Below are 27,667 nucleotides of genomic sequence, written 5' to 3' on the forward strand. Positions count from 1 at the left end.
GGTTATTGGCCGGTAGTTTGATGGAATTGCACCCTTCTGGGGGTCCTTCATGATCAGGACTGTCCATCCTTGGGTTAACCACTCTGGGTGAGTCCCATCCAGCAGCAGTCGGTTCCTTTGTGCTGTTCATGGAGTGCAGTTAGTTTCTTTAGCCAGTAGGTGAGGATCATGTCCGGGCCTGGTGCTGTCCAGCTCTTCATATCTGACACTCTTTCTTGGGTGTCTGCCATTGTAATGGCTACTGGATCTTGTTCTGGGAAACTGCTGTGGTTTGCTCTTAAATCCAATAGCTTAGCCACTGAGCATTGGTGTCTCCCATATGCTCTTCCAGTATTGTTCAGTCTCAGCCCTGGGTGGATCTGTTCTCGTGTTATTACCTTGCCACTGAGAGTACACATTGGATGGTTCAGTGGAGAACATCTTCATTCTCCTGGCTTCTGCTTCTCCTATGTATCTCTTCAGGCGGGTAGTCAGAGATGTGAGTCTTTGCTTGGCAATCTCCAGTGTCTCAGGTATAGACAGTTTGTTGTACTTCCTGGGTATCCCTTTTGTCCGCACACCTTTCTGTAGCTCTGTGAGTTGACTAACTTCTCTCCGTGTCGCTTTGATCTTGGCCTCCAGCCTCCTTCTCCATGGAGGATAATGCTCTTTGTGGCTTATGGTGTTCATCTTGTAGCTAAGCATCTCTAGGATCACTGTTGCTGTGGCGTATATCAGCTGATTGGTCTTAGTTATGGTCCTAGTAGGGATAGTAAGAAGTGCTGCATTCACGTCCTCCAGCAGACTTTCAGAGGGTACTTTGTCACTTAGCCTTGGCAATTGGCTACGGGAGTGCCGGTTGTCCAGCTTAGTCATGATTTTCAATCTCAGGTCAGTCGCCCTTGTGTTAAGGTCGTGAGGGCTTGTTGGGGCTTGGTACCCAATCTCAGAGTGTGGGGATAATGATGATATCTCCCCTCTGACCTCTCGTCCTGGCTCCCCCTTGCCGTCGCATGTTCATTGTACCTCATCAATCTCTAGTTGTGATAGCAGTTGCCATTTGCGGATGTTGGAACACTGAGCCAGTAGTTGTTTCTTTGTCATCTTAGATGTTGGTTTCGAAGCATCCATGTATCCCACAACCCCTGCATGTAGCCCCTGTCATTGGGGTTACTTGTATAGTAGCATTCCAATAGATTCGTATTCTCTGCTCTACTCCATCTATGTCGTGTTCCAGTAGCCCATTTCTCATTAGGGTGTCCTGGTTCCCCAGTATACATACATATATATATATATATATATATATATATATATATATATATATATATATAAATAGTCACATAATTAAATATCTAAAGGAAAAGGGTTTAGTAGAGAGAATTATTATTATTATTAAAGAAGTATTTATTTTTGGTTTGTGTTGTCTGCCAATATAATATTCTACACGTCATTCCAGTAGGTTACAGTAATGCAGCTTTAAACTAATTTGCCAACCGCCAATTAACCCAAAAGAAGAAGAACTCCCTGTAATGAAAACTCTATGGGTGCTTGCCATTATGCTAACGTGTCTCCTCACTTCCCTCCTCGTGTCTTAGCTCCTCCCAGTGAGGATGAGAGAGAGAAGATGCAAGGAGGAGAGGCGAGGACAGGGGAATTTAATTTATCAGACGGGACATCCTCACTCACTCCAGTGTCATTTTGAGGAGACAACAAGTTGTCATGACGCACTTCACCCTAAATGTCAAATATGAATAAGTCAGCAATAGAAATGACTAAGTAACAGTTTAAACTCTAAAGTTTGCATTTAAAATTCATGTACAATTCATGAACACTTTACACTGTTACTTAATAATTTCTACATATTGATAGCTGGAAGGAAAACACCTGTTAACTGCTCTAATTTTTATCATTTGATTATAGATCTATTGCAGCATCTGGCTGTCACAGAATAAGACACAAATAGACAATTTAAATCTGTTAATTACTGAAAGAACAGAACCAACATAAAGGAACAATAGAAATAGCTGTAGCCTGCAGAATAGGTCTAAATAAAATGTTGCATGTTTAGTTTGTGAAAGTCTGACATGCTTTTCAGGCTCAGGATGATTTTATAAGAGACGCAGCTGTGCAGTGTCATATTTTCCTGAAGGAGCTGAGACATACTGAAAGGAAGAAGAAGAAAGGAGAAGTCTTTTGGCTCATGAAGATAAATAGTAGAGTTTTTTATGATTGAGTCATTGAGTCTTTAATTTATAAATAAATACTCTATGAGAAGCTGCTGTTGGTGCTTTCATTCCTTCTCTGCAGGTAGGGCTCTTTTCATTTCTCTATTTTGTGCCTCCTGGTCCCTTCTCTCCTCCTGCCCATGACCCGTAAATCAATCTCTGCGCCTCATGTTTAAGGATGTCTCAGTTCCTAAAATGCAACTCGAGGAGAGAGACTTGCCATAGGAGCTATGAGCGAGGATGCACAGGTGTGTCATTTACCGAAGTCTTTTCGGCACCCGTGACATATAAAAGAGGCGTAACATACAGCTGGGTGGATGCACATGTTAAATAAAATATAACAATGTATGACATCTATACATTCTTGTCACATTATGCCACGTTGTGATTTGAATTAAAAGTAAATATATAAGTTGTCATGAACACTGTTATGCTCATCTGTCAAAAATCATAAAATACAGCAGTAGACATATTTAATTGACATGACGGCTCCAAAGCAAGGATGTCTCATTTTGTTAAATGCCTGTTGTCTCGACTCTTCTCTCCTCGTGTCTCTTCCTTGTCTCCTCCACTTGCATCTCGGGTGGGAGGGACTAAGACGCGAGGAGAGGAGGTGAGGAAAGGAACTGAGGATGTACAAACAGATGCATTTAAGGGTGCATTTAAGGGATTGGAAGATCCTCCATGATGATGGAGGGAAATCAGTTTCCGGATCACACAGAAGAGACTTGCAAGGAAGCATAGAATTACCATAATAAAAAGCACCCTACGGCTGTGGTCAAAAAGTCCCTACTATCGTCTTTTCCTACCCACTTTTAGTTGATCTCGATGGAAAACATCATGAGGTCAAGGAAAGATGTGAAGGAGAATTCATAAGGACTTAGGAAAAGAGAACCGCGGTGCTAAGAGATTAGATAAGAGAATCCGATTGCACTTACACTGGGCTACCTAATTATGCGATGGCAGATGTTATGAAGTTTTATTGACACAAGTCTGCTGTGGTGAAAACTACAATGTTCTGAAGATGGACTACAAAAAGTGCATCTTTCATGCAGGCTATATAAATGTGGATACCACAGTGAAAAACATTACCTCATTACTGAGGTTGGAATTGAATTTTAAAAAGGAATATAGGCTACCAGTCACAAAACTGAAATAAAATTGTCACATTGAGAATGCTTGCTCACACTCACCCTCCTGAATCACAATTATTGTAAAAATATTGAAAATAAATGTAAATGTGTGCAAGATAGGCATGTTAGACCTACAAATCCACTACTGTACATATCATCACTTAAGTTTCAAACATGTTGAATTAAAAACATAATCTGACAAAAAACGTCTCATATCCCCTTTTCTGTGTTATGTTTAATATGCTGATGATAATCTGTTATTAGCCTGTGCATAGAATAGTTTAAGAACCACCACACAACTCAATACACACCTTGAAATGTTAACTTGATTTTGCTTTGAAGTTGTGATGGTTGATACAGGCTGTGGGTCTGTGTACCCTCCATCCAAAGCTCTGTTCAACTTGTTTGATAACAAGATAAACAAATATACAATGCATTATATATATCATATCATATATATATATATATATATATATATATATATATATATATATATATATATATATATATATATACATATATATATACATATACATATACATATATATATATATATATATATATATATATATATATATATATATATATATATATCCTTCCACTGCAGCTCAATAGGGAAACAGTGTACAGGGAAACAAAAAGTGGGAAGCAGCGTAACTTGACCATTTAAATCTCCAGACACGCCAACAGGACCGGTCAGGAACTAATGTTAATTAATGTTGACTGAGTGTTTCCCAGTTGAGCTACAATGGAAGGATCATAACAAAAAGCGAGAATCTGGCACCATAAAAAAGACTTTAACATTGAAAGATATCTGCTTGAGGTTATTAAATACCTGCAGCATCAAACCCCATTCCACAGCAGAAATGATAAGTGCGTTTCCCCATTAACAGAGACGCTGTGAGTATTTACGCACGAGGCACTGCAGCATAACTTCATTGACTATCTATCTATCTATCTATCTATCTATCTATCTATCTATCTATCTATATATCTATCTATCCATAGCCAATGACAATGTTTTGAGATGCAGTAGGGGCAGATAATATAGATATAATGATAAAAGTGAAAATGTTTTCTGGTTTTGTTATCATTTCTCTTCCGATTTGAGAACAAAAATGGGAAAAGCATGTGAATTTCCGGTTTTATTATTATTATATTTAATTTACAGGAAAAACGGAGAAACAAAATGATACATTTTATATTTGTTTATAAACAAGTTGAACACAGCTTTGGACGGAAGGTACACGGACTGCTGTGGATGTGTAATGCGGGTTTAATTGTTTGAGTTTTTGAATGGTGCGTTGCTTGGTAGCTTTAAATATTGCTGCTGAATTATCTCCTTTCCTTTCGTAAAGGATGGTCAAGTGTACCCTATGCTAAAGGAGAATATAAAGGAAGCATTGAAGCACCTTTTCATAGCAGTTAGAGAATTTGACCAGCTCTTATCATGGCTGCCACTTAGATACCTCCGGGTCACTTCACTCAGTGAGGAACCTTCCTAAGCAAAAACCAGTAGTGTGATTCAGGAATGCTGGGAATACAACAGATTTCAAGGTAATGGTTTTGGCTGGATAAAGAAGGCTAAATCAGAGGAATATAGGCTGGAAAATATTTGTTTTAACTCCCCTACCCCTATTAGTAAAAAAATCTATTCAGATTACATAGGCTTGGGATGGAAGTGCATCCTTGTTGGGTACTTGCTCATGCAGGAATAAAAGGGAATGAGGGAGCAGACAAAATAGCCACAGCAACCAGGATGAGAGATGTCATAGACATACCTTTAGGTAAAGGGGAAGCTAAAGGGATACTCGAAAAAAATAATGAAGAAGTGGCAGGACAGATGGGACAGGGATAACAGAAGAAAATATTACAATGTGCAGAAAACCATTAATGCGCAGGGTGTGTTTAGAGGAAACAGAAGGGAATTGAGACTGCTTGAACAAGACTAACATCCAACCATACAGGTCTAAATAAAACATTATTTTTGCTAAGGAAAAGTACATCAGATGAATACTTAGAATGTAAAAGCATATACTGATGGACTGTCAAAAGTATAGGGAAGAGAGGATAAGACAAACTAGATAGTTAGTTAGTTAAAGCAGGAAGAGAATGGAACCTTGAGGGCATTCTGGGAATATCAGGAGGTAGGGTACAGGACACACAGAAAGCCGTTGTGGAATGTTTGAAGGAGATAAGATTAAAGTAAAAAAGTAGCGGCGCACACAGCTCCAAGTCTTGAACAGGTGCATGATTGTGGCAAGGATGAACCAAACTGTCCACAATAAATAATAAGGAGATAGGATTATACCATAGAATTTAGCGAGTTTTTAAAAAAAATTAAAACTATCATTAAAGAATTATTTATTTACCTAATGATATAAAGTAGTCCAGGGATAATATCACATGCTGCATGCTCCGGTACAGTAGGTGGCGGTATTCACCTTATGAGCAGTGGTTGCAACTCGCCATAAAACCAAAGGAAGAAGAACTCCCAGTGTGCACTGCTGCTGTGTCCAACATTACAACACAACTAAAACGCTCAATGAACTCGACGCTGGAGGTGAGTCTTTCAGCAGTGAATTGTACACAGATAACAAATCTGGCAAATACTGTGTGGCCTTGAGACTCTCCAGGATGAGCGGCCTGCGGACCATCCTGAGCTCCACTGCGATGGTCGTAGTCCTGGGGGTCGGCTTTGGGACGTGGCTGATGGTTGTCCCGACAGAAGACAGGCGGAAAAATCTGATCAAGGTGACTCGCTATATTGCACCTGACATTCAGTGTACAGCCTCTCTGCTGCACTGTAATTGTAATCCCGGTTTGTGTCTTAAGTGCAATAGTCGTTTTTATATTTGAAAGGCTTGCATTAGTTTATAGTTAGCTACGATGTCTTGTCAGGACCCGTCATGTCTAATCTGCCGATACTAAAACGTTCCCTTCAGTGTGCAATGATCAATCTGTGATCCAGTAAGGTGGCAAAGGACTGAATGTGTCTGTGGTTGCTGGTGGTGGTGGTGATGATGATGATGATGATGATGATGATGATGTTGCAACAGGAAGAGGAAGCGTCGAAGTCTTTGTAAATGCTTTTTGTTTTGATTTTATACATTTTCCAGATACATTCCCACTGAGTTCTTTTTCGTCTTGGCTAACTGTGTATGTGAGTGAAATGGTGTCACCAGCAGGAAGCAAAACACACCGAACTTAAATATTGGGGAAAGAAACAGCAGAATGCAGAATCCGATTCTACCCCGTCAGTAGAAAAAGAGCAGTTTGTCAGAGAATTAACGTTCTTCAATCAAATTATTATCAAAGAATTGAATACAGGCTGTATGTTCACAGATTCCTTGCCACCTGATTTGTACGACCTACCACACGCAACATCAGTCACACTTTGAATCAAAGTGGATAATGGCCTATATGCTTATCCTATTTATTCTCTACATAGCCCCATGTATGCCCCTTATGAAGTCACCTTCTTCACGTCAGAATTCTGCATTGATGACCATCAGTCAAATGTTCAGTAGCCTACACTGTGTGATGTGGTTGTCGAACTGCAGTGTTTTCGTCATATGATCACCATGTTTTGCTATGTTTTTTACATTATGGTAAAGTTATTCCTTTTTTTTCTTTCCTACTTTGTTTTTATTTTGAAAAAAGCAAACATGTCAAGAGAGCAACGTACACTTAAAATCAAATTAAATACACACATTTCTTATACTGCTGTCCCAGCATGAAAACATATACACAGTAAAAGAGAATGTTTGGTGAGATACAGATATCTATCTACCTTAACATATATTATTGCTTGCCACTCCCAACCAAAATACATGCTGAGGTATCACCATTCTTTTACAGACTCATCTAAGGTTCTTTGTAATACATTGGATAATCTCTCACAAGGAAGAATTGATAGTAATTTATCAAACCACATTGATAGGTGGATCAATGTGCCAACAACATCTTTTGAGATTTTCAAATAACATCACGACAGTATAGATTTATTTGTTCAGAGATTGAGGGATATTATTAATTAGATTCTAGTCCAACCATAAAAAAGGCCTTCCCCTACATATCAGATATTTGAACGGTAATAACAAACATAAAACAAATGAAAAGGAAATAAATTAATGACCAAATAAAAAAAATAAATAAAAAAATTAAAACAGAAGGGTTTTAATGCAGAAGGGTTCCCATACTGTTAAATTCAAATTGCACGTTCATTATTTGTACATCTGTATTGAATTCAAAGGTATACTTCACACAAACCAGGACAATCATATACCAAATGAGACTGCAGCCACACATTTTTCCGTTTTCTATTTCTCTGTTAAGTGTTGTCAGGTTAGGCTAATCCATTGTTGCTAACTTCAGAGCTAACCCCCAAGCTGCAGCATTTATTAACTGACACACTGTAGTCTGTACTGTAAAAAAGACAGGAGAAAGAGAGAGAGAGCACCAGCGAGAGAGTGAGAGAGACTTTTGATATCCTTTAATAAACAGAGGCACTTACAACACCACATACAGCTCCTACCCATTGATCAAAAACATAAAATAGACCAACATCCCATCTCACAGACACCCGTAACTCCATTCATCATCCCTCCTCAACACCTATAACCACATGCACTTTTCACTGGTGAATGTTAGTTTGGTGGCTCGTTCACTGGCCACAATCCAGCCCACAATCCTTCACTTTATTCCTCCTTGTGAGTCAAGTAGCCAGTTTAGCCTGCCCAAACAGTTCATCAGCACACTTTTTGTTTTGCTTTTCACGGAATACACTGGTCCCAAAACGTACAGCCCCACAGAAAAGAACTCCCATCTTTCCACGTAGCACTTTCAACAAAGCAAGAACAGGTGACAGACGGTTACATTCAGTGAACACATGTACAACAGTCTCAGGTGAATTACAGAAAGGACAGCCATTCCCCACATTTTTATCTATTTTGGACAGAAACATGTTAGTCGCCAGGGCCCCATGAAGCACCCTCCACTGCAGATCCCCTGATCTCGGATCGGGGGCTTGTAAAGCAGCCTGACATCCTGCACACACACCTTCCTCCTGCCACCCTTGAGTCTCAGCTGACACTGTCAAGGAGGGAAAAAATGGAGGCTAGCCCTTAGAACCGTGGTGTAGAAGGTGGTAAGTCCTGTTAAATTCCTACTTCTACTGGGATGCTGAGACCCCTAGCTACTTTAACCAAACATGAGGCACCAGTATATAACATTTTAACCCCACATCCAAAAGCCTGCAGTGTTTTAAAAAGATAACCATGATCTACCCTGTCAAATGCTTTCTCCTGGTCTAACCCCGGAAGACCAAATTTTGCATGTGACAGTCCTGCTAAGTCCAGCATATCCCATAACAGATGTAAATTGTCCAGTATAGAGTGTCCCGGCACACAGTATAATTTATCCTTGTGAATGATTGTGTCCAGTTGGCCTTTCAGCCTGTTTGCCAGAGTCTTAGAATATATTTTAAAATCCGCACAGACCAGTGCAACAGGCTTCCAGCTCTGTAAGTCACTCAGATCACCCTTCTTGGGTAAGAGAGCCAGCACTGCTTTACGACAGCTGAGCGGGAGCTCACCTATGCTCTGGAGGCTAGTGGAGCGTTAGCCGCAGCTGGGCCAGAAGGGAAGCACAGCCAGCTAGCCTCCGCTAGCCTCCCAGCTAACGTTAGCCCCGGCTCTTCATGTGGATCTAACCAGAGCACAGAGCTCCAGCTTGTTATTCAGGTTAAAGTGGGAAGAAGCAGCGGGTTTGACAGGCAGCTTGAGTGAAATGGAGCCTGTGAGGGAAGCACCGGGACCATCAGGGAGAAACAGTCTGTGGAGGAGCCGCTATGTTCGGCTGTACAGATAGGAAACGCCTTGGCTGACAGGATGTACCACTCCATTTGGAGAAAAAAAAAAAGTTTTCTTTTTGGTTTATACCGACGGTTGGCAACCAGCGTATTAGGTACATTACCACCACCTTCTGCTCTGGAGTGTGGACCAGAGATTAAATCCTACATTAATCCTGTTTGTTTAATAAACTCAAAGAGAACTACTGCTCCACCCACTTGGCAGGTTCATTTAAGTTTTAATGGTGAGCTCCTGAACTCCAGTGTTATTATTGTATAATATTATCTGGTGTCTTTCTTGAGCATACTTAGTACAATCTATACTTATATGCATAATAGTCTCCTCAGCCATCTGGAAAAAAATATGTGCATATACCGGCATTGGTTTTCGGCCCAATGAGTTGGAAAATATCAGCATATTGGAAATCGGCAAAAAATCCAATATCGTGCATCCCTAGTTTTTGGTTTTTGACAGAAAGCTGTCTAGCTCTTCAAAGGAGTAGACCTCCCCTTCACCTGGCTTGAGGAGAGCTCCAGCTCTCCCGAGCTATCCAAACTCACCAAACTGCTGGAGGGCCAGCATCTGACTCACCCATCTCAGTCTGACTTTCCACTCCTCCCATCCCTGAGTTCTTTACCTTACCCTGCACTCCTGCAACCCCCCCCTACCCCTTGTCTACTCCTCTTCTTCCCCTTCCTTCCCCTAGCTACAATCCATCCCTCTTCTTCCCCTTCTCCCACCTCTCACTGCTCCTCCTGCACGCTGCCCTGCCCGGCCTCTGACTCTCCTAGCCTGACAGCACCCTGGTCCTCTGCCAGCCTGTCTACTCTACTAGTCCCCTGCACCTGATCTGCCACCTCTCGCACCCCTCCTCAATACTGGACCTCACCTCCCCAGCCTGCTCAGCTAAGCCCACTGCAGCCTCAGTTCCTCCATCCTCCCTCGCTGTAGACTCCTTCCCCTGACCTCCAGAAGAAACTGCGGGCCCAGCTTCCTTGTCTGCATGGACATGCAACCTGTTTGTCTTATCTCCCCAAACCCAAAATCCCGCAGCATACACACTCTCACCATGCTTCACGTGGAAACTCACACTCAATGTCTGATCAGGGCTCCTCACATATATGAACACTTGCCTCCTAAGTGACATCACATGTTTCACCTGCTGGTTTTTACAACCCAACGCAATCAGCCTGAAACTACTAGCAAACTCACCAAACCAAGATAATTCCCTCATCAGCGCCTTGTTTTTAATGAACGGAGGCACATTGGAAACGAACACTCTGGTAGCCGGTGCTGATAATGGTGAAACAGCCACAATACAGCCGTTTACGTGGATACCACTAGCAATTAACCCACCCACCAAACTCTCCTTCTTCAACCGCCTTGTTAATTCAGGAAGCATATCCCAGATTCTCCTAAACCTACCTGTTCGCAACCGCGAGCAGCACTTCCTCCACCGTTATTTTCTGATTGTTTCGCAGTGGTTACATTCCGGAGGACAAATAAACACCCCCACACACCTCCGCTCAACCCTGCGGCTGAACACTGCATTGCCTTATTTGGTCTGAATACGGCCTTACCGCTAACCTTTTCCTCTGCTCTGCTCACATTCACTGTCACTTTTCTGACGCTCGCTCTCTCGCTTAACCACTCACTCACTCACGTACTGCCCTATTCCTTAAAAGGCGTTACGCTACCTGCAGTTTCCCAGGCAACAACACAGAGGTTATAGGAATATATATATATATATATATATATGATTTGTATTCAACTCCTGAAATTCATTCTAACAGATTAGCAGCCTCATGTTTCTCCGTTCTCTATTTCTCTGTTTAGCGTCATTAGGTTAGGCTAACCCATTGTTGCTAATTTTGGGGCTAACCCCCTTCATTTTTCCAGCAGATAGGAAAAGAACAGACGAAACTTTTCTTGGTCTTGAGAAGCCGCAGCATTTATTAACTGACACACTGTAAGTCTGTACTGTACATTTACTGCCAGATTGAGAATTTAACAACCTTTTGCTTTGCTCCGCTCGCGTTCACCTTCACTTTTCTGCTGATTGCTCTCTCACGTAACCACTCCCTCACTTACGTACTGCTGTATTCCTTAAAAAGAGATACACTGACCAGGACTTTCCTAGGCAATGCCACAGAGGTTAACTCATGTTTTGAAACAGTGCTGCACAGAGGCTCCCAAATGCTATTGATTGCTGGATGAATGGATATTTGGCGTTATATTTGGCATTTAAGAAAACATTTTTTGGCCTAGCGGGGGTTCTCGTTGGCCTGGCAGCCTGCCAGCCCTGTACTATTATAGGGGAAACACTATACAAACCAATGGTAGCTTTTACACCTGGAATGGGACCCATTGGTACAGAAAGACAGAAAGGTCACAGGAAACAGGTCATATCTAATTCTTCATTTAAGCAACTAGGGCGTAGTGTTTTTAAGGTAGATGATATATCTGCATTCACAATGAAGTGTTTGTCCAATGTGAATATATTTCCACCACAACAATAAGGAATCATCATGTCAATGCCACAGAATGCCAAGTCGAAATAGAATGATTACCATACGCAAAGTGTCTTGCAACAGCTGATTTAGAATCAGCTCAGCAGATAGCACTTTTATGTTCATTGATTTTAAATCTAAGTTATCTCCTTGTTTTTCCAACACTCTGGATGCCACATTTGGTACATGCAAGAAGACAGACAACATTACTAGAGCTGCGTGCAGGGTGCACATGGATATAACTGCAATCTGTGCCTCACTGCTGTCCACGTACAAGCAGTACGTAGCAAAATAAGTCTTTAAGGCTTAGATTGTAACAAAAAAGACCACAATAATATATTGAAATCATCTAAATGTATGCTTTAGCTAATATACTTACACACAGCCAGGGTAGCGGTGTATTGTTTAACCAGCGCAAGATATTTGCAAGGTCCTGCCAGCAAGCTGTTTGTAACTGAGGGGATAGATGGGCCGGTACCGCAGGAACATTTCTCGCAGTGGGTAGCCAGCCAGTGATAATAACTATAGGAACAGCATGGGAAGACTTGCTCCATTGTAGTCAGCGCTTTGTTCAGTTTGTCATTTGCTGAGTGATAGTTTAAAATAAATAAATAAATAAAAAATATATATAAAATCCCTTTCATCCCAGGGGCATACCAGGGAAGATCTCTGTTCATCCAGAACACATTTTCTACTGTCCCCGGAATGATGTGATGCTGTTAGTCTTGAGCCCTGGCTGGATGTGACAGTTCTGTTGATTGATTTCACATAAAAAGAACTTAAAAACACAGCAAAACTTGATTATGTAGAAGAGATACTCAAAACCAGGAGCAATGAAATTGATCTGAAGAAAATCCAAGATGACCTCAATGCCAAACTGCAATGTGATCCAACCTTCTCTTTTAAGGGATAAATCCTGTAGTTCTGTGAGTCCATCTGAATACAAGTACTTGACTAATGACTTTCCTATCAAATAAGTTATTTATGGCCTACATAAAGTACACAAGCCTAAGAAAGGGTTCCCAAAATGTTGCCCTATTACAAGGAGTACTGGTTCTCTTACTGAACCTTTATCTAATTGAGTTGATAATCACATCAGACCATGAAATGAAAAGCTCCCTTCATATCTAAAAGACAATGGGGATGAAATAACTCAACTCAACACTTCCTAGTTGATGTGTCTAATTAATTGACTAAAAAGTACTTTCTTTATGGTAAAGATTTCTTTTTCCAGACATATGGTGCTGCTGTGGACGCAAGCTTCGCCCCTGACAATGCACAACTTTTTATGGGATGGTTTGAACACCAGTATGTGTACAATAATAATCTATTCTCGTAATCCACTTTGTCTTGGAAAATATATTGATGACATATTTCTGATTTGGAATGGCTCTGATTGTTATCTCCAGGTTTTCCACAGTATCTCAACAATTGTATTGATTCAGTTGAATTCAGTATGAAATGTGACAGTCACACAGTAAGTTTTTTGGTGACATGGATAATCTATAATGGGAGAGACATTTACACCACTCTCTCCACCAGACCTTCAGACAGAAATAGTCTTTTACACTACTCAAGCTATCACTCTATCCCCCTCAAAAAAGGTCTGCCCTATAGTCAGTTTCTTAGGGCCAGACACATCTCCACAAGGGATGATGATGAGGGGGTATCCATGAGATGTCTTGGATCAGGCATTTGCAAAGGCTTCTGAGAAAAACAGAACTGAATTATTCACCAAATGTAAACCTGAAAAGCAAAAAAATTCTCTCGTGTATTTAATACTACCTGTTCACCACTTGGGCATGAGATATGTAATGCTGTGAAAAATAACTGGAACATTTTATCTCTTTTCTCTTTTTCTAGAGCAAAGAATGTTCAGTACACACTGGTGCACGCAGACACAGAAAAACTCCATCTGCAAAGCATGTTTGGACACATGTTTGTGCTGCATGTTCTAATTGTAAAGAGTATAACACTTTTACCAGCTTTGTGGCCAAAAAAAAAAGTACAAAATTTAAAAAATGATAACATGCAGCTTTAGTAATGTTGTCTACCTTCTTGCAAATGTGGCATCCAGTACGTTGGAAAAACAAGGAGACAACTTAAATTTAGAATCTATGAACATAAAAGTGCTATCTGCTGAGCTGATCCTAAATCCGCTGTTGCATACAGTAAATTCTATTTCGGATTTGGCGGTCTGTGGCATTGACATGATAATTCCTAACCGTCGTGGTGGAAATTAAATTTTACTCCAATGTGAATGCAGATATATCTTCTACCTTAAAACGCTACACCCTAGTGGCTTGAATGAAGAATTAGATAATGACCTGTTTCCTGTGACTCTTATTGTCTCTCTGTACCGATGGGTCCCATTCCAGGTGTAAAAGCTAACATTTGTATGTATACATATATCAGTATGTTTATGAGAATGTGTTGATGATATGAAATTATATTGTCCAAATGTGTTTCTAATGACTTGTCCTGCAGGCAGTTGACTTGACAAGTATTCAATCAAGCCCTAGATCATTGATGAGGTGCATCTGTAGAGTAACCCACACATAGGGTGACTCATTATGCATGCCTCATTTAGCACTAAGGAAAATCCAACATGGACTGAAATGTTTGCTCTCTTGCACTTAAACACATTTTTCACTGTCTGTACAGCCCTGCTATGTAAATAATAGAAATATTTAAAATACAGATCTGTCTGACTTTTTTTTTTCTTTTCTCTGTGCAAGTCCTTTGTTGTACTATGTCTAGATAAAGACAGTAGTTTTTTGAAAAACATTCTAATGTATTCAATATTTCTGTTTTGAGCTACCTTTTAAAGAACACAATTTCCCATGAGTCATAGACATGGGTTAAATGTGGCAGCTAGACAAAAGTTGAGCATGTGAGGGGAGGGGTCACGGTTAGTTCAGACATGTCTGTAATAACCGCAAGACAGAGAGGAGTGAATGCTGTACAACGTTTTTTTGGACAGAGAAATTACAGGTAAAAAGTTGGAAAAATGTTGCATTTCATGGATATAGAAACCAAGTTAAGATGATTTGAGTAAACGTGCTGCTGTGCTGGTAAATTTTCTGTAGGTTTTGTGTGCTCAAAAAATAAGTTTAACTTAAAATCACAAAGTTTTCAACTTCTGATGGTAAGTTCTGTAGTGGATGCTGAGTTGTCTTAGAATATGGAAAGCAAGAAACTCCAGCAACACATTTTTTATCAGGGAGACTGATGAAAGAAATGCTAAATCAGAGATTTTTGCATTGCATTGAGGTACAGAAGCCAGTGGAACAGAGGCTAGCCCGGACATGACATCATGACTTTAACTCTAAATGCAGGACTCTGCATATTTTGCCTCTGTTGCAATGATGTGATTAACTGACTGTGTGTAGTTAAAACTGCACCAGTTTAATGTTTGAGACTTTAATTTCATCTCAAAGTAATTTTTTCTACAAACAAAAAAAAGTGCTATCAGAATATAGTGGAAGAGGCTTTAATCACATAGAAGTTTTCATAGGGGCTATCAGTTGCTTGGTTGGATGTTGAGACCTGATAAAGCTTTTGTAACATGTCTCTGAACTATGTGAACAGGAAAGTATGTGTTACAGCCATGAATAAAGGCATGAAAGCTATTTAAATAACTAAGATGAAAAAATTAAATATTTATGCAAATAAATATTGCACAAGAATTTGTTTTAGAGACAAATTATTTAAAGCAGAAAAAGAAACAAACGTCTTCACATGGTTTAATGCATTAATTGATTGCATGTCTCTTGCTGTACTGTCCATTAGAATCTACCTGAATCGAACCCGGTGAGAATGGAAGAGACGAGGAAGAGGAGCGCTCTGGTGATGCAGGCACTCAAGGATGCTGCTGAAACCAACGACAATATTGTAAGAGGATTCGGCGGAACTGCAAAATAAACAGGCAAAGCTCTGTGACCTCTTTGCAAAGGCTGGCATGCAGGGACACATCGTGCTCAAAGAAAGATGGACATTGTATTATTTTACAGGGAGGTTTTCTAATTTGCAGCTCTAATATCATTATATGTACAATTTACCATTGGATTAAAACTCTCCGAACACAACCACATCTTTTCATTTTTATTAAAAGCTGAATGATGATCAAGACTGTTATTATTTTTATTATTAGTTATTACTAGATTCTTTAACATGTACTGTATGTGATCACATGTAAATTTAAAAGATAAGTCTGATGATAATTTTATTACAAACAAATATTGTGAAAAGACTAAAACCAACAACAAATTGATCCTAGTAACAAGCATGTCTGTCCAAAGCCGGATATATCTCACTCCTCTGTGCCATAGAGCTCCTTTGTTGTCCAAGAACTATTAAAACATGAAGATGGGTGACATGGGAGGCAGCTGTGGCTCAGGAGGTAAAGCAGCCCTTGAGTGCGACAGTGAACTCCAAATTGCTCCTGATGGTTAGTCAAGTGCCCTCTGTGGTATTTTGGCACGATTGGTGTGTTAGTGTGTGCATAGGTGAATGAGAGGCAAATTGTGGAATTATAGTGTTATATGAATCCAGTCAGTCAATTCAGTTCAATTTAGGGGTAAAGTTGAAGAAACATTTGCAAATAAGCTTAAAGTAGTGTTGGCATGAATGAGAGCTAAATGATTTAATCAGGTTATGATCAACATGTCTTATAAACTATAAATTATTTATTAGTCTAAATGTTTTAGGGAAAGTGGAGATTATACTATATTTCACATCAAACTATAGGCAACAGGATTTTCAGCCTCACATGTGAATGAATGCAAGTGAGGATAAAAAATTCAAATGTGTTTCTTGCAGAAAGACAACAGACTCTCCTCCTCTGTCTGACTATATCACCCATGATGAATGTTAATGTGGGAAACAACAGATCATGAAAAGAAAATTTGTCCTAATGAATGAAAAGTTGTTTTTGTTTCCTTTCTTGATCAGATCTACAATTAACACTTGATGGTGACAGAGAAAACCAAATATAAAAATTCAGTTGAATCTGTTATTTGTCTGTCCACTCTATGTGAAAAGTGCCTTCAGATAACTTCTGTCGTGATTTAGCACTATATAATAAAATTGACTTGACTTCACACTCTGGTATAAAACTGTGATGTATCAGAGGAGTCTGATCAGCTGCAGCATCCAATCACTAACAGATTTCCAATAAAGGGCTTAGTTGGCCGGCGAAAGACTTCCATGAAGGCTTGTCTCATGAATCCTCACTCAAACCTCAGAGATCGCTCCTCGCTCCCCAGGGAAGGAACAGGCAAATATGACCAGCCTTCAAGATGGTAGACCAGAATGATTTCTGGGCCCAGCAAGGACCCATGGAAACAACAAGTCTCCAGTGCACATAAACTGATCTTCTATCCAGCAGTTGAACTTTTAAAATGAAAAATATTAGCATATTCATATTCTGGAATTCTCAATGAGGGAGTAGATGCTATTTTAAGGATTTGAGGAAATTTAACTTTTTGTGTGTGTGAAAATCATTAGATAAAAATATATTATTCAAAGCAGAGATTTTTATGTCTTAAAACATCTGATCTGAGATTTTATGTAACGTGATTTTACAAAGGAATACAAAAATGCTGGTAGGCAGCAGTAACATAGTAACCTACCTGGACTTTTTTTGACACACAGAGGGAACAGGACAGGACCTAACATTTTCTGACCTGATACTTTTTGTTTTCTGTTAAATATATCTCTTCATCAGCAGTGTTTCTAGACTCTGGAAGGAGTGTATTGTAGTGCCAGTGTCAAAGAATAAGAATCCAAGGAAACTAAACAATGTTAGACAAACAGTATTAACCTCAACTGTTAATGAAATACAGATTTTACTTGATTCAGACCCACATACTTGCCAGCGAGCTGCTCTCTTTCGAAACTTGTAAAATGGATAGTTAACCTTTTGACAGGCCCCAGAGTAAAGATAAACGGTACATTATCTCAACAGTGAATCTCTTCTATTGGTTCTCCTCGGGGACGCGCCCTGTCACACTTGCTCTTTATTTTGTACACCATGGGTGCTTTTCATCACCTGATTTACATGTCTCCTCGCTGATCCGGTGACCCGGAAATCGCTCTGGTCCGCCATCATGAATCAATGCCAACTCTCTGTGTGCGCAACGAAACGCAGAAATTCACAAAACAGAAAGGAAAGAGTTGCCAGACTGACCCATCTGGCTACTTTATATACAGTCTATGGATTGACTCTGACCCATACACTTAATACACAGTCTATGGACTGACCCTATTCCAAACTGAGAACTAGCCTGCGGTCATGAAAGAGCGTAGTTTTGGAACGCCCCTGGTTCAGTTCCAGCCCTGAACCCGTGTTTCGTGTCGTACTCATCTCTCTATCTCCCTGCTTCCTGTCTGCCTCCTCGCTGCCCACTATCCAGTAAAGGCAAAAATCCTCCCAAAACAGCTTAGTTTTAACGTTCAGGTTTTCTCATGGTCGGATACTTTTCTTTGACCCATATCGTAAGGACAAAATTCGGGGATTTCACGGAAATTTCGGTGGAACAGATCTGGTTCTCCGGCTGATCCGGTGGGCCCAGCCCCCAGACCCTTATTCCCCGCGCTGTGTATTCTGGGAACACTCACAGTAGTTTCAAGATGGCGGCGAGCAGGAGGCTGGCCAAGGTAAATCTCCCGATTCCCTTATTTTCATTTCACCTGTAATGTGTAGAGAGGCGTTCAGTCTTCGTCTAAACTCATATAAGATGATGTTGTTGTGTGACGACGAAGAAACACTTAGTGCCTGTTTTAAGCTGTAAACCTTATAAAACCGAGAGGTCACTGTTGGCCGAGCAGCCAAGCAGTTACTGGCAGCAGACAGCCGGTAAACTAGGCCCGAGAGCCGAGAGTCCGCCTGCCGAGCACCGCCAGTAAACTGATCTGTCGTTTACAAGCCCACACTGGCTTTCGGGCAGCTGTGGTTGTATGACCGACGGAGTGAGTTAAATGTGTCCAACATTAGCCCGTCAGTGAGTTTCCAGAGCACAAGGCGTCTGCTAAGCAGTTAACCTGCTAGCCTCACAGCTTAGCTGCGCCTAGCTAACGTTAGCAAGATAGCGTCGGCTAAACTCAAGTCAGGTTTTGGAGTTCGCCATTAGGGGATGGGTGGGGATGAACTTGGTGTTAATCCACATCTAACGTTTTTTCATAGCTGTTATGTGAACGCAACAGAATGTAAATTTCTTATTGTCAGCCATGTGTCGTTTTGCAAAGTGTTGATAGCACGTAACGCTCGGGCTCAGCGTCTGTTTGCATGTGATTAACGTTAGCTTCTCTTCAACCTCCTGCTCCAAATCACCGCACAGGTCACTCAGACTGTTAGATCTGTGGATCATGCGTTCATGTAATTATTCATTCAATCTGGAAACATGAAAACGAATTCTTTTTTTTTTTTTTTTATCATTGTAGATTTTTCGTGAGCAACATTAATGGAAAATCACTGCGTGTTTTCCTGCTTTCGTTTTGAGATGGAAATAAACTGAAAGCATAACCAAAAAATAAGCCTTATTTCTGGTTTCTTATTTTGTTTTGTACTGTGTGAAGTAAAATTTTGAGGGAAGGTTGATGCTCTTAAAATTTGCTGTCAAGTCTGTCTCAATAACTACTTTTGTTGCACGATATATTGAATATATACATTATTGAAATGGCGATAAACAATACTATTGTCATTTTTGACCATTTTATGCCATTGATATGATAATGCAATAGTATAATAATGCAAGTACACCCTTTCAAAGAGAAATTAACTTTGACTTAAGAATAATCAGACATAGGAATTGCAATAGGAAAAAAAAACTTGCAATCCAGACTAACCTTGCAGGTTAGTCTGGATTGCCTGCACACGGCTGTCACCTCTGACATCACATGTAAACATGGGGGGGGTCAGACGGAGTGAGAGTGCCACGCTTCCATTAAAAACACCAACTTGTCATCACAGGCTAGGACAGAGTTGTTTTTGGTTTATGCCATATGAGCGGTGGACGTGTGCATTGATTGTCAATTTATCCAAATGCTGAAACCTTCTTGAAACAACCTGCTGGAACAGGCAGACACATTATTTGCCTCAAATAGATAGACCACATACAATGAGTTACGCTGTTTATTCTGGCATCATGTTGGCTAAAATATTTGTGATATTCTTATGTAAACAAACATGCATACAAACACAGTGGGCAATATCAAGGTCAGCTAAAATGATCAAGGTCATGTCCATATATTGTACGATAAGTCGATATATGGACATGATAATGTCGATAATTACGTTACCATATAAATCAATAACATAATTATGACAGGCCTATTATAAATAACCTTTGCTGTCAGGTTCACCAGTGATGACAGAGTGCCTATGGCCTGTGTTATCAAACCTAAGTATATTATTAGACTCAACAGAAATAGTATTTTTATTTGCAAAAAGCAGTTTTTCAAGGTTGATTTAAGCAAAACTCGGGGGTGAAATCGTTTCTTGTCCCTACCAATGTGTTTTTAAGCATAGGGCTTTATACAGTTTTCCTGTATACGCGACAATGTCGATTTGTCCACATTATTGCTAAATGTACATTCTTATTTTTCATGAGATTGTAGGGCTGTGTGATATGATATATATCATTTGATGATAGAAAAACATCTATCGTTACATATTGTGCTCTATTGTATATGATGTTGGGATGCAAATCACACATTTGTAGTCCATCTTTTGCATGGCTTACATTGATAAATAACTCTTCTTGACTTTTTACTCGCAAAGCTTTTATTACACTTTATTATATTTATTGCACAGTAACATATCAAGTTCAGTTGTCTCCAACTCTCCATCGCTGTCGGTCTCTCCTCTGCTGCGCTACACACACACAGAGGGCTCAGCCCCACCCGCACAGAGAAGGAGAGAAGCAGTGAGACAGCAACCATAAATGATAGAAAAACACAGTAGAGACTGTTTTTATTTGTTATTTACCAAATTTATGTGAACTCATTTAATTTCAGCTCAGTGTGAGTCTCTGCAGTGTTTTGCTGTCATTTATGGTCATGCTACTCTGCTCTGCTCTCAGTGGTTCACTGCAGGCAGGGCTGAGCCCTCCCTGTATGTGCTGAACACACAGGTGACAGTGAACCAGGTGAAGTACTCGAGTTGAGCAATGAAGAGTAGTTGAATTTAATCTGTGTAAAGGATGGATAGACAATGGGGGTGTGGGGCTTGGGGGGTGGGTATGTACAGACCAACTATTCATTCATTGAATTAAGATGTGCTATATCAGGATAGGTATTGTTATCGGGATATGAAATGACCTATATTGGGATATGCAATTTTGGTCATATCGCCCAGCCCTATGAGATAGTACGCTCTGTTTCCCTGCTTCTTTCATTTTACTTACTCACATTCTACAGTGACACCTAGTGGCCACAGTCGTCAAAGCAGCTTCAGTAGTAATTTAACACCTGTAAGCATTAATGCATGAGTCAATATGAAAGAGCTCAATGACCCACTCTGAATGTCTTTCCATGAAACATAGCCTCTCAACTTTTGGTGAATCTGTCACATGCTGAGTCCTTCATCAACAAATCCGCAGCAGCTAGTGGCTGCATTTATTTAGCGCTTTTATGCAAAGCCGTTTATTCACTCACAGTTAAACACCAATGGCAGCAAGTTTTATTTCTTTCTTCAATATAGCCTCCTATGTGAAATATTGTTTATGTCTCTGCCTAGTTACCACAGTTACAGTACAATCAAGCGTACCGGACAAGCAGCCACCTCATTAAACTGCTATAATATTCAATTCAATTCAGTGTTTATTTATATAACGCCAAATCATAACAGACGTTATCTCAGGGCACTTTTCATGTAGAACAGGTCTAGACTGTACTCTTTAATTTACAGAGACCCAACAATTCCCACATGAGCAAACACTTGGCGACAGCGGTAAGGAAAAATTCCCCTTTTAATGGGAAGAAACCTCAAGCAGAACCGGGCTCTAGGTGGGCGGCCATCTGCCTTGAAGGGTTGGGTTGAGAGAGAAAGATGGAGGGGGAGAGAGGAGAGGGAGACACCGAGAAGCATAATAACAACAATAATAACTATGATAGAAATATGACTAATAATGATAATTGCAGGTTTGAGCGTCAAGCATGACCACACAAGCACAACGTCCCCGCAGCCACGGTTCAGAGGAGCCCGCTGTCCATAACTAGGGGGTCCACCACCCTGAGACAAAAGCTACCCTTGTCTCAAAAAAATCCAGGGAAAACCCTGAAACACTGCGATTAATGGATGGCATGCTCTACCTCCCAAGCCCCGTGGCTGTATATGATGGAGCTTAGGCCTGCTGCTCATCCTCATTTTAATCAGTAGTGGAGAGGTCAAATAGGCAGCAATATGATCACAAACAGATCCGCACAAGAAGTGATGTAAACCACACAATGTAACATGTAGCAACATGGGGTGTTATTTTTAGGAAGGAAGTCTTTTGGGAATAAGCCAATAATGCTAGTGAATACAGAACCAATGTCACTGGATTTCATATACAGACATCACACACACAGGCTACATACAAGGAAAACAAAGAAAAACTCTCACTCCCCTCCAAACATGATAATGTATGATGTGTAAGTTTTTCAGCAGCAAAGCTAGTACTACCTCAGATCATCTGTTGTTGATTCAGTATAATTACAATGCAACTGCGATCTATATCTGATGAGTCTATTATGCCTTTATGTTCATAACATCGGCTAAAATCTATCGTCTAATATATCATCACTGGTGAACCTGATAGTGAAAGTTAGTATCTTCCCCTCATAAATCATGTAAATGTGTGATAGTTTTTCTCTTTTTGCTGTGTGTGCTTCTCAGCCATGGCTGTGGGAAAATGCAAAAATACACAAAATTATTTGTTTTTTAAATTTGATTTTCTTCTTTATTTCAAAGTGAAGATGAGAACAGGAACATAGTCATTTTACTTTTCTACAAAAAATGGAAAAATCAAGTTGTGATCCATTTCTTCATTTTCCAGATTGAAAGAAATAATTGAATGGATGTTACAGTCCCTTATGAGTGAATTTGTGAGTTTAGAGTGGTTCAACCGTTGTATTTGTGGTAAGCATCAACAAGACCAAAGCAAAACTAAGAAGATCTAAAGAATGTGGAGCTGGCTTGTATGGCTCTACTTGAATCTGTCCATGAAAGAGTTGAATTGACTGCACACTGTAAAGTTTTATAGCAGTTCAAAAACTGAAGTACCAACACTAACAAGTATACAAAACCTATCTTACAAGAATGTTAGCTAATTTTCGGTGTTTGAACTAGTATACTACTATCACAAGCTGCCATTCAGAGAGTGCCAGTTCTGTTAGACCATAAAAAGTTATTTATTAAATAGTTCCATGATAGAAAATGTACAGGATTTTGAAGAACCACAAGCAGTAATATTTCTCCTGACTTTTATTTCTTCAAGGAAAAGTGGCAACATGTGACATCAGTATACAGTTTTGAGACTTCAAACCATAAACATATTTATATACTTCAAGTGTGTATCAAGGTGGCTGTTATTGTTGTGTTATTGCTGCTATGATCAAAACCCAGGATGTGCTGTTTTCCAGACAAGTCAGTGGGATGTACTAGTGAATCGTGTTTGAACCTAACAACACACAAAACATTAACTAGCTTTCAAAGCTAGTTGGCAGGGCAAAATAAGGAATTCTTTCTGGGGGGAAAAAAAGACTTAGGCCGGAGTAAAGTATTGCCTTTGGTTAACAACACTGTCTCAGAGAGCAAAATGAGGCCATTGTTTAGATGGTCACTCAGTAACTGAATTAATCACAAAAGATGAGATGCCAACAGGATCTGTCAGACTCTGCTCAGCAGACAGTGATTAGCCTAATCAGAGCAGTATGCCAGAATGTTGGGAAATATATAGTCTGTAATTCCTTATGTCCCTCTCCTTACGCCCTCCACCATACTTCAAAATACTAACCTGACTGTTAGCAAGGAAGGTGACTACACATGACAATAACATGATCATATTATCACAATCTAATTCCACTGAAAGTCAATACACTATAATATTTCACCCACCTCTAGAATTCATCATATGCTATGAACGTATTCTGTGTATGTGTATAACTACAGTGTATATTTACTACAAAAAGTAACTAACTACAACATATAGATAAATTAATTAGATCCAATAATTCTGCGTATCTAAATTCTCACTGAATGTGGCTCTGATTTGTGGGGACAGTTTTTGCAGATGTAGGCTGCCATAAACAGCTATGTGCTGTGAGTGACAACATATTTTGTGAAAGTTCAGCCACATTTATTTTTGCATAATTTGCCCTCATTTTCTCCCCATTTGGAATGCCCAATTTCTGAATGCAGCTACTACTGTTGACCCATCACCCTAGTTAGTAAGGTATGGTTGAACCATCAATAAGTGAAATAGAAAAGCAAGAAAGCATGTTTCTCAATAAATCTGCAGACATACACTTTGAACTGGTTCCAATTCAGAACTGATTCTCAATACCCAACCTAATAGAGTGGAGTGAAAAGTAGAATATTTCCCCAGAATTCTAAATGGAATTAACCCTGTAAAATAGCAGCACTTATAATTGTACTGAAGTATTATTCTTATGCAATGTTGCAGATATTGTTTTTTTTTCCATTTCTGTAATACATACTATTGTCTTGTTCTCTCAGGAACTTGAAGAGATTCGCAGGTCTGGAATGAAAAACTTCAGAAACATTCAAGTTGAGGAATCAAACCTATTGTCATGGCAAGGGCTCATTGTTCCTGTAAGCTGCTGTTCCTTGTTTGACATATGTATGACACATCTCTGACACAAGTAGGCCAACACTTTCCTTTACTAACCTCATTCACTCACTTCCAGGACAACCCCCCTTATGACAAAGGTGCGTTCAGGATCGAAATCATTTTCCCCACCGAGTACCCTTTCAAGCCTCCCAAGATCACATTCAAGACAAAGATCTATCACCCCAACATTGATGAGAAGGGCCAGGTGTGCTTGCCTGTGATCAGTGCAGAGAACTGGAAGCCTGCCACCAAAACTGACCAAGGTAGGTGTGTTAGTGTGACAGAGGGCCTCTGTGGTTGAGCTGATGCTACATAATAGAGCTGCAACAATTAATCGATTAGTTGCCCGCTATTAAATTAATTAATTAATTACTATTTTCACCATCGATTAATTGTTTTGAGTCATTTTATAAGAAAAACGTCCAGCCTCTAAGATTCCAGCCTCTTAAATGTGAATACTTTCTGCTTTCTTTAGTCCTCTATGACGCTAAACTGAATATCTTTGGGTTGTGGACAAAACAAGACATTTAAGGATGTCATCTTGGGCTTTGGGAAACATTGATCAACATTTTTTACCATTTTCTGACTTTTTTTTGGACCAAACAACTAATTGATTAGTCATGAAAATAATCAACAGACTATGACTATCAATAATGGAAATAATTGTTAGTTGGTTGAAATTGTTCAATGAAAGTTCAAGTGACACAAGTGCCAAAACCTAAACAAAATATTTTCAATACCTTACTTTGTGGAGTGAAGCCAATTTTTCCATTCATCAAGCCAAACTTAGCATATGAGTAGAATGTGTTAAATGTGTAAAGCCATAACTCACTTCTGCAGAAAGTCACCATTAAAGATTCACCAGTTCCTAAGGAGGTGACAGTTTTCCAGGAAGTTCAAGTCAGTCATGGTGTCTTCAAAGTGCAGATATGACACTGATACTTTGTGGAGAAAGTCAGGATGAAATCTGACAGTCCACTTTGTGGCACTCAACCTACTGATGACCGACTTTAATTTAAGAAGGAAAACAACAGACTGCAACAAGTTCAGTGTCATAACTGCACAATAATCTGTAATGGCCTATACAGTTATATTATAGTTCTAACCCTTTTTTGCCAAAACATATTGTAGCTAATGTTCTATAACCTTTCTGAGGCGCAGGAGTTGGGAACCTTTGCAATAGCCCACTGAAGGAAGCTAAGCACTAATTTGATGGACATAACCCTAACTCTTACTGTAAGCTGATAGATCCAGTGTTTCTGCTTAGATCTGTGTCAGCAGCTGGTGGTCAGTATTAGTGTGTCTCTAGGTTGATAGATCTTAGTGTTTAACTGAAATCTGACAGATAAACTGTGATGAGGTTCATAATAACAGTAGCAGAGATGGCTGACGGAGGAACAAACCACACAGCTCATATTTAATTAACTTTCTCTCAGTCATGTGACTGTCAGCTTTGCACACACCACGCAGTCTTGGAAAAGTCAGGAAAAGTATCGTTCATATCTAACTATATTTCTCTGGCTGTGTGTGTTGTGTTTTGCAGTAATTCAGTCCCTCATTGCGCTGGTGAATGACCCCCAGCCGGAACATCCCCTGAGGGCAGACCTAGCTGAAGAATACTCAAAGGACCGTAAAAAATTCTTGAAGAATGCTGAAGAGTTTACAAAGAAACACGGCGAAAAGCGGCCAATGGACTGATGACCTGACAAGCGTGTAGCCCTCTCTCTGTCTCTTTCTCCACCTCTCTCCTATCTCACCTGCCCGACCAAATACCGATCTTCCTCCTCGCTCTCCCCCATACCTCACCACCTTCCTCACTCACTCTACTCCCTCTTTCTCCCCCACACCGGTCCTCCTTGCAGCCCAGGAGCCGCCCAACTGAAGCCAGGCAGCGGCAGCCTCAGCCTCCCTCCCTATCCGGGACTTTCTGTGGATCAGACAGCTTCCTCCCCTTCCTCTTCCTCCTCCTTGACCTTAAATCTCCAGACCATTACTAACTTTCTACTCTTTTCTTAAAGTAAAAAATGGAAAATGCAAAGTTAAGGAAACATGATGTTCAGATGAAGCATTGGATGGAAATACTCAGAGTAATGTGTTAATTTTCTGTTGGCTTTTCCTCTATATAAATAATTGTGTTAAATAGATATCACTTAGACATGGTTTTTCTGAAGTATTTTTTGCAGAGCAGGGAAACTGGCAGATTACTCTCTTTCTTTTGCCCCACCAGTAGTCTTTTAAGTTAAACAAACATACCTGAGAAAAAGGAGCGAAGCTAGAACCTGGAGGTGTGTGCAGACTGAAAAGTTTCCCTTACTGACCTCCACTGCTTCTAGACTTGCACTGTACTCTGTGGAACATCTCTCGCACATCTTCCCAACAGTTTGTAACCCACTGAGCAGAGACAATGGCAGGCCATATATGAATTGAATTGTTATTGTTGAAAATGCTACTGAAGGTTCTCCAGTGATAGTAAAAAGAATTGGTTTCTAAACATTCCAAATAGTTTTCATCAGCAGGCCCTTTTTTAGGCAAATTAAACAGCGCTATGCTCATAGTTTCTTAGATGCACTTTGATGAGTTTTCAACACAGATCAGTTGTACTCAGTTTCAGTCCACAGTGTTAAAACTGTTTTCTGCATGACAAGTGACTATTATTAAGAATTGTTTTCTGTTGCCACTTTTAAGCATTTTGATTGGCACAAAAAATGGCAAAGTCGGAAGAATGTTTGGTTAATTTCAATCTTCTATGCACGTCTCTTCTACCACAATTGGGCACCGCAGTATAACCACCTATCATATTAGACACAGAGCCCTTTACCACACTGAGACATATTCCAGCGGCAGATCTACTGTCAGCTGCCCAGCTGAAAGGGACCTAAATTGTCAGGAGGGGGGAAGGAGAAGCTGGAGAAGGATGCACTCACCTGGAATGAAGCTCAGCTCCTGGAGGTGGTCCTAGAAACAAGCACCTTGAAGGCAGCTGGGAGAGGGCTGGCTGTCTGGGGATGTGTCAGGACATGGAAAGGGACTGGAGTGGCCCAAAAACCACCATGTAACAGCTGTTTGATCTGGTCCCAATATTTGTTTCATAATAAAGATGGCTAACCATTTAGCCTCACTGTCTGCCTGGAA

General features: G+C 40.1%; 2 protein-coding genes across 2 annotated transcripts; both read left to right on the forward strand.

The window, feature by feature from the left end:
• Positions 1–5,778: 5,778 nt before the first annotated feature.
• On the forward strand, positions 5,779–15,828 carry LOC122990376 (ubiquinol-cytochrome-c reductase complex assembly factor 3). The gene is made up of 2 exons (XM_044363727.1): positions 5,779–6,091; positions 15,492–15,828. The coding sequence occupies exons 1-2, from the start codon at positions 5,975–5,977 to the stop codon at positions 15,621–15,623; spliced, it is 249 nt and encodes an 82-aa protein (XP_044219662.1). The 5' UTR covers positions 5,779–5,974; the 3' UTR covers positions 15,624–15,828.
• Positions 15,829–18,069: 2,241 nt separating this feature from the next.
• LOC122990383 (ubiquitin-conjugating enzyme E2 L3) lies at positions 18,070–27,667 on the forward strand. The gene is made up of 4 exons (XM_044363732.1): positions 18,070–18,359; positions 24,421–24,516; positions 24,612–24,798; positions 26,079–27,667. Exons 1-4 carry the CDS (start codon positions 18,333–18,335, stop codon positions 26,231–26,233), a joined length of 465 nt encoding a protein of 154 aa, XP_044219667.1. The 5' UTR covers positions 18,070–18,332; the 3' UTR covers positions 26,234–27,667.

Source organism: Thunnus albacares, chromosome 2 (genome assembly GCF_914725855.1).
Source record: "Thunnus albacares chromosome 2, fThuAlb1.1, whole genome shotgun sequence".
NCBI lineage: Eukaryota > Metazoa > Chordata > Actinopteri > Scombriformes > Scombridae > Thunnus > Thunnus albacares.

Excerpts from the sequence above, each read along its gene's own strand:
- LOC122990383 (XM_044363732.1), top strand. The coding sequence starts at position 18,333 with ATGGCGGCGAGCAGGAGGCTGGCCAAG. Across the intron at positions 18,360-24,420 it reads CGAGCAGGAGGCTGGCCAAG|GAACTTGAAGAGATTCGCAG; the intron begins GTAAATCTCCCG and ends TTGTTCTCTCAG. Across the intron at positions 24,799-26,078 it reads TGCCACCAAAACTGACCAAG|TAATTCAGTCCCTCATTGCG; the intron begins GTAGGTGTGTTA and ends TGTGTTTTGCAG.
- LOC122990376 (XM_044363727.1), top strand. The coding sequence starts at position 5,975 with ATGAGCGGCCTGCGGACCATCCTGAGCTCCACTGCGATGGTCGTAGTC. Across the intron at positions 6,092-15,491 it reads GGCGGAAAAATCTGATCAAG|AATCTACCTGAATCGAACCC; the intron begins GTGACTCGCTAT and ends ACTGTCCATTAG.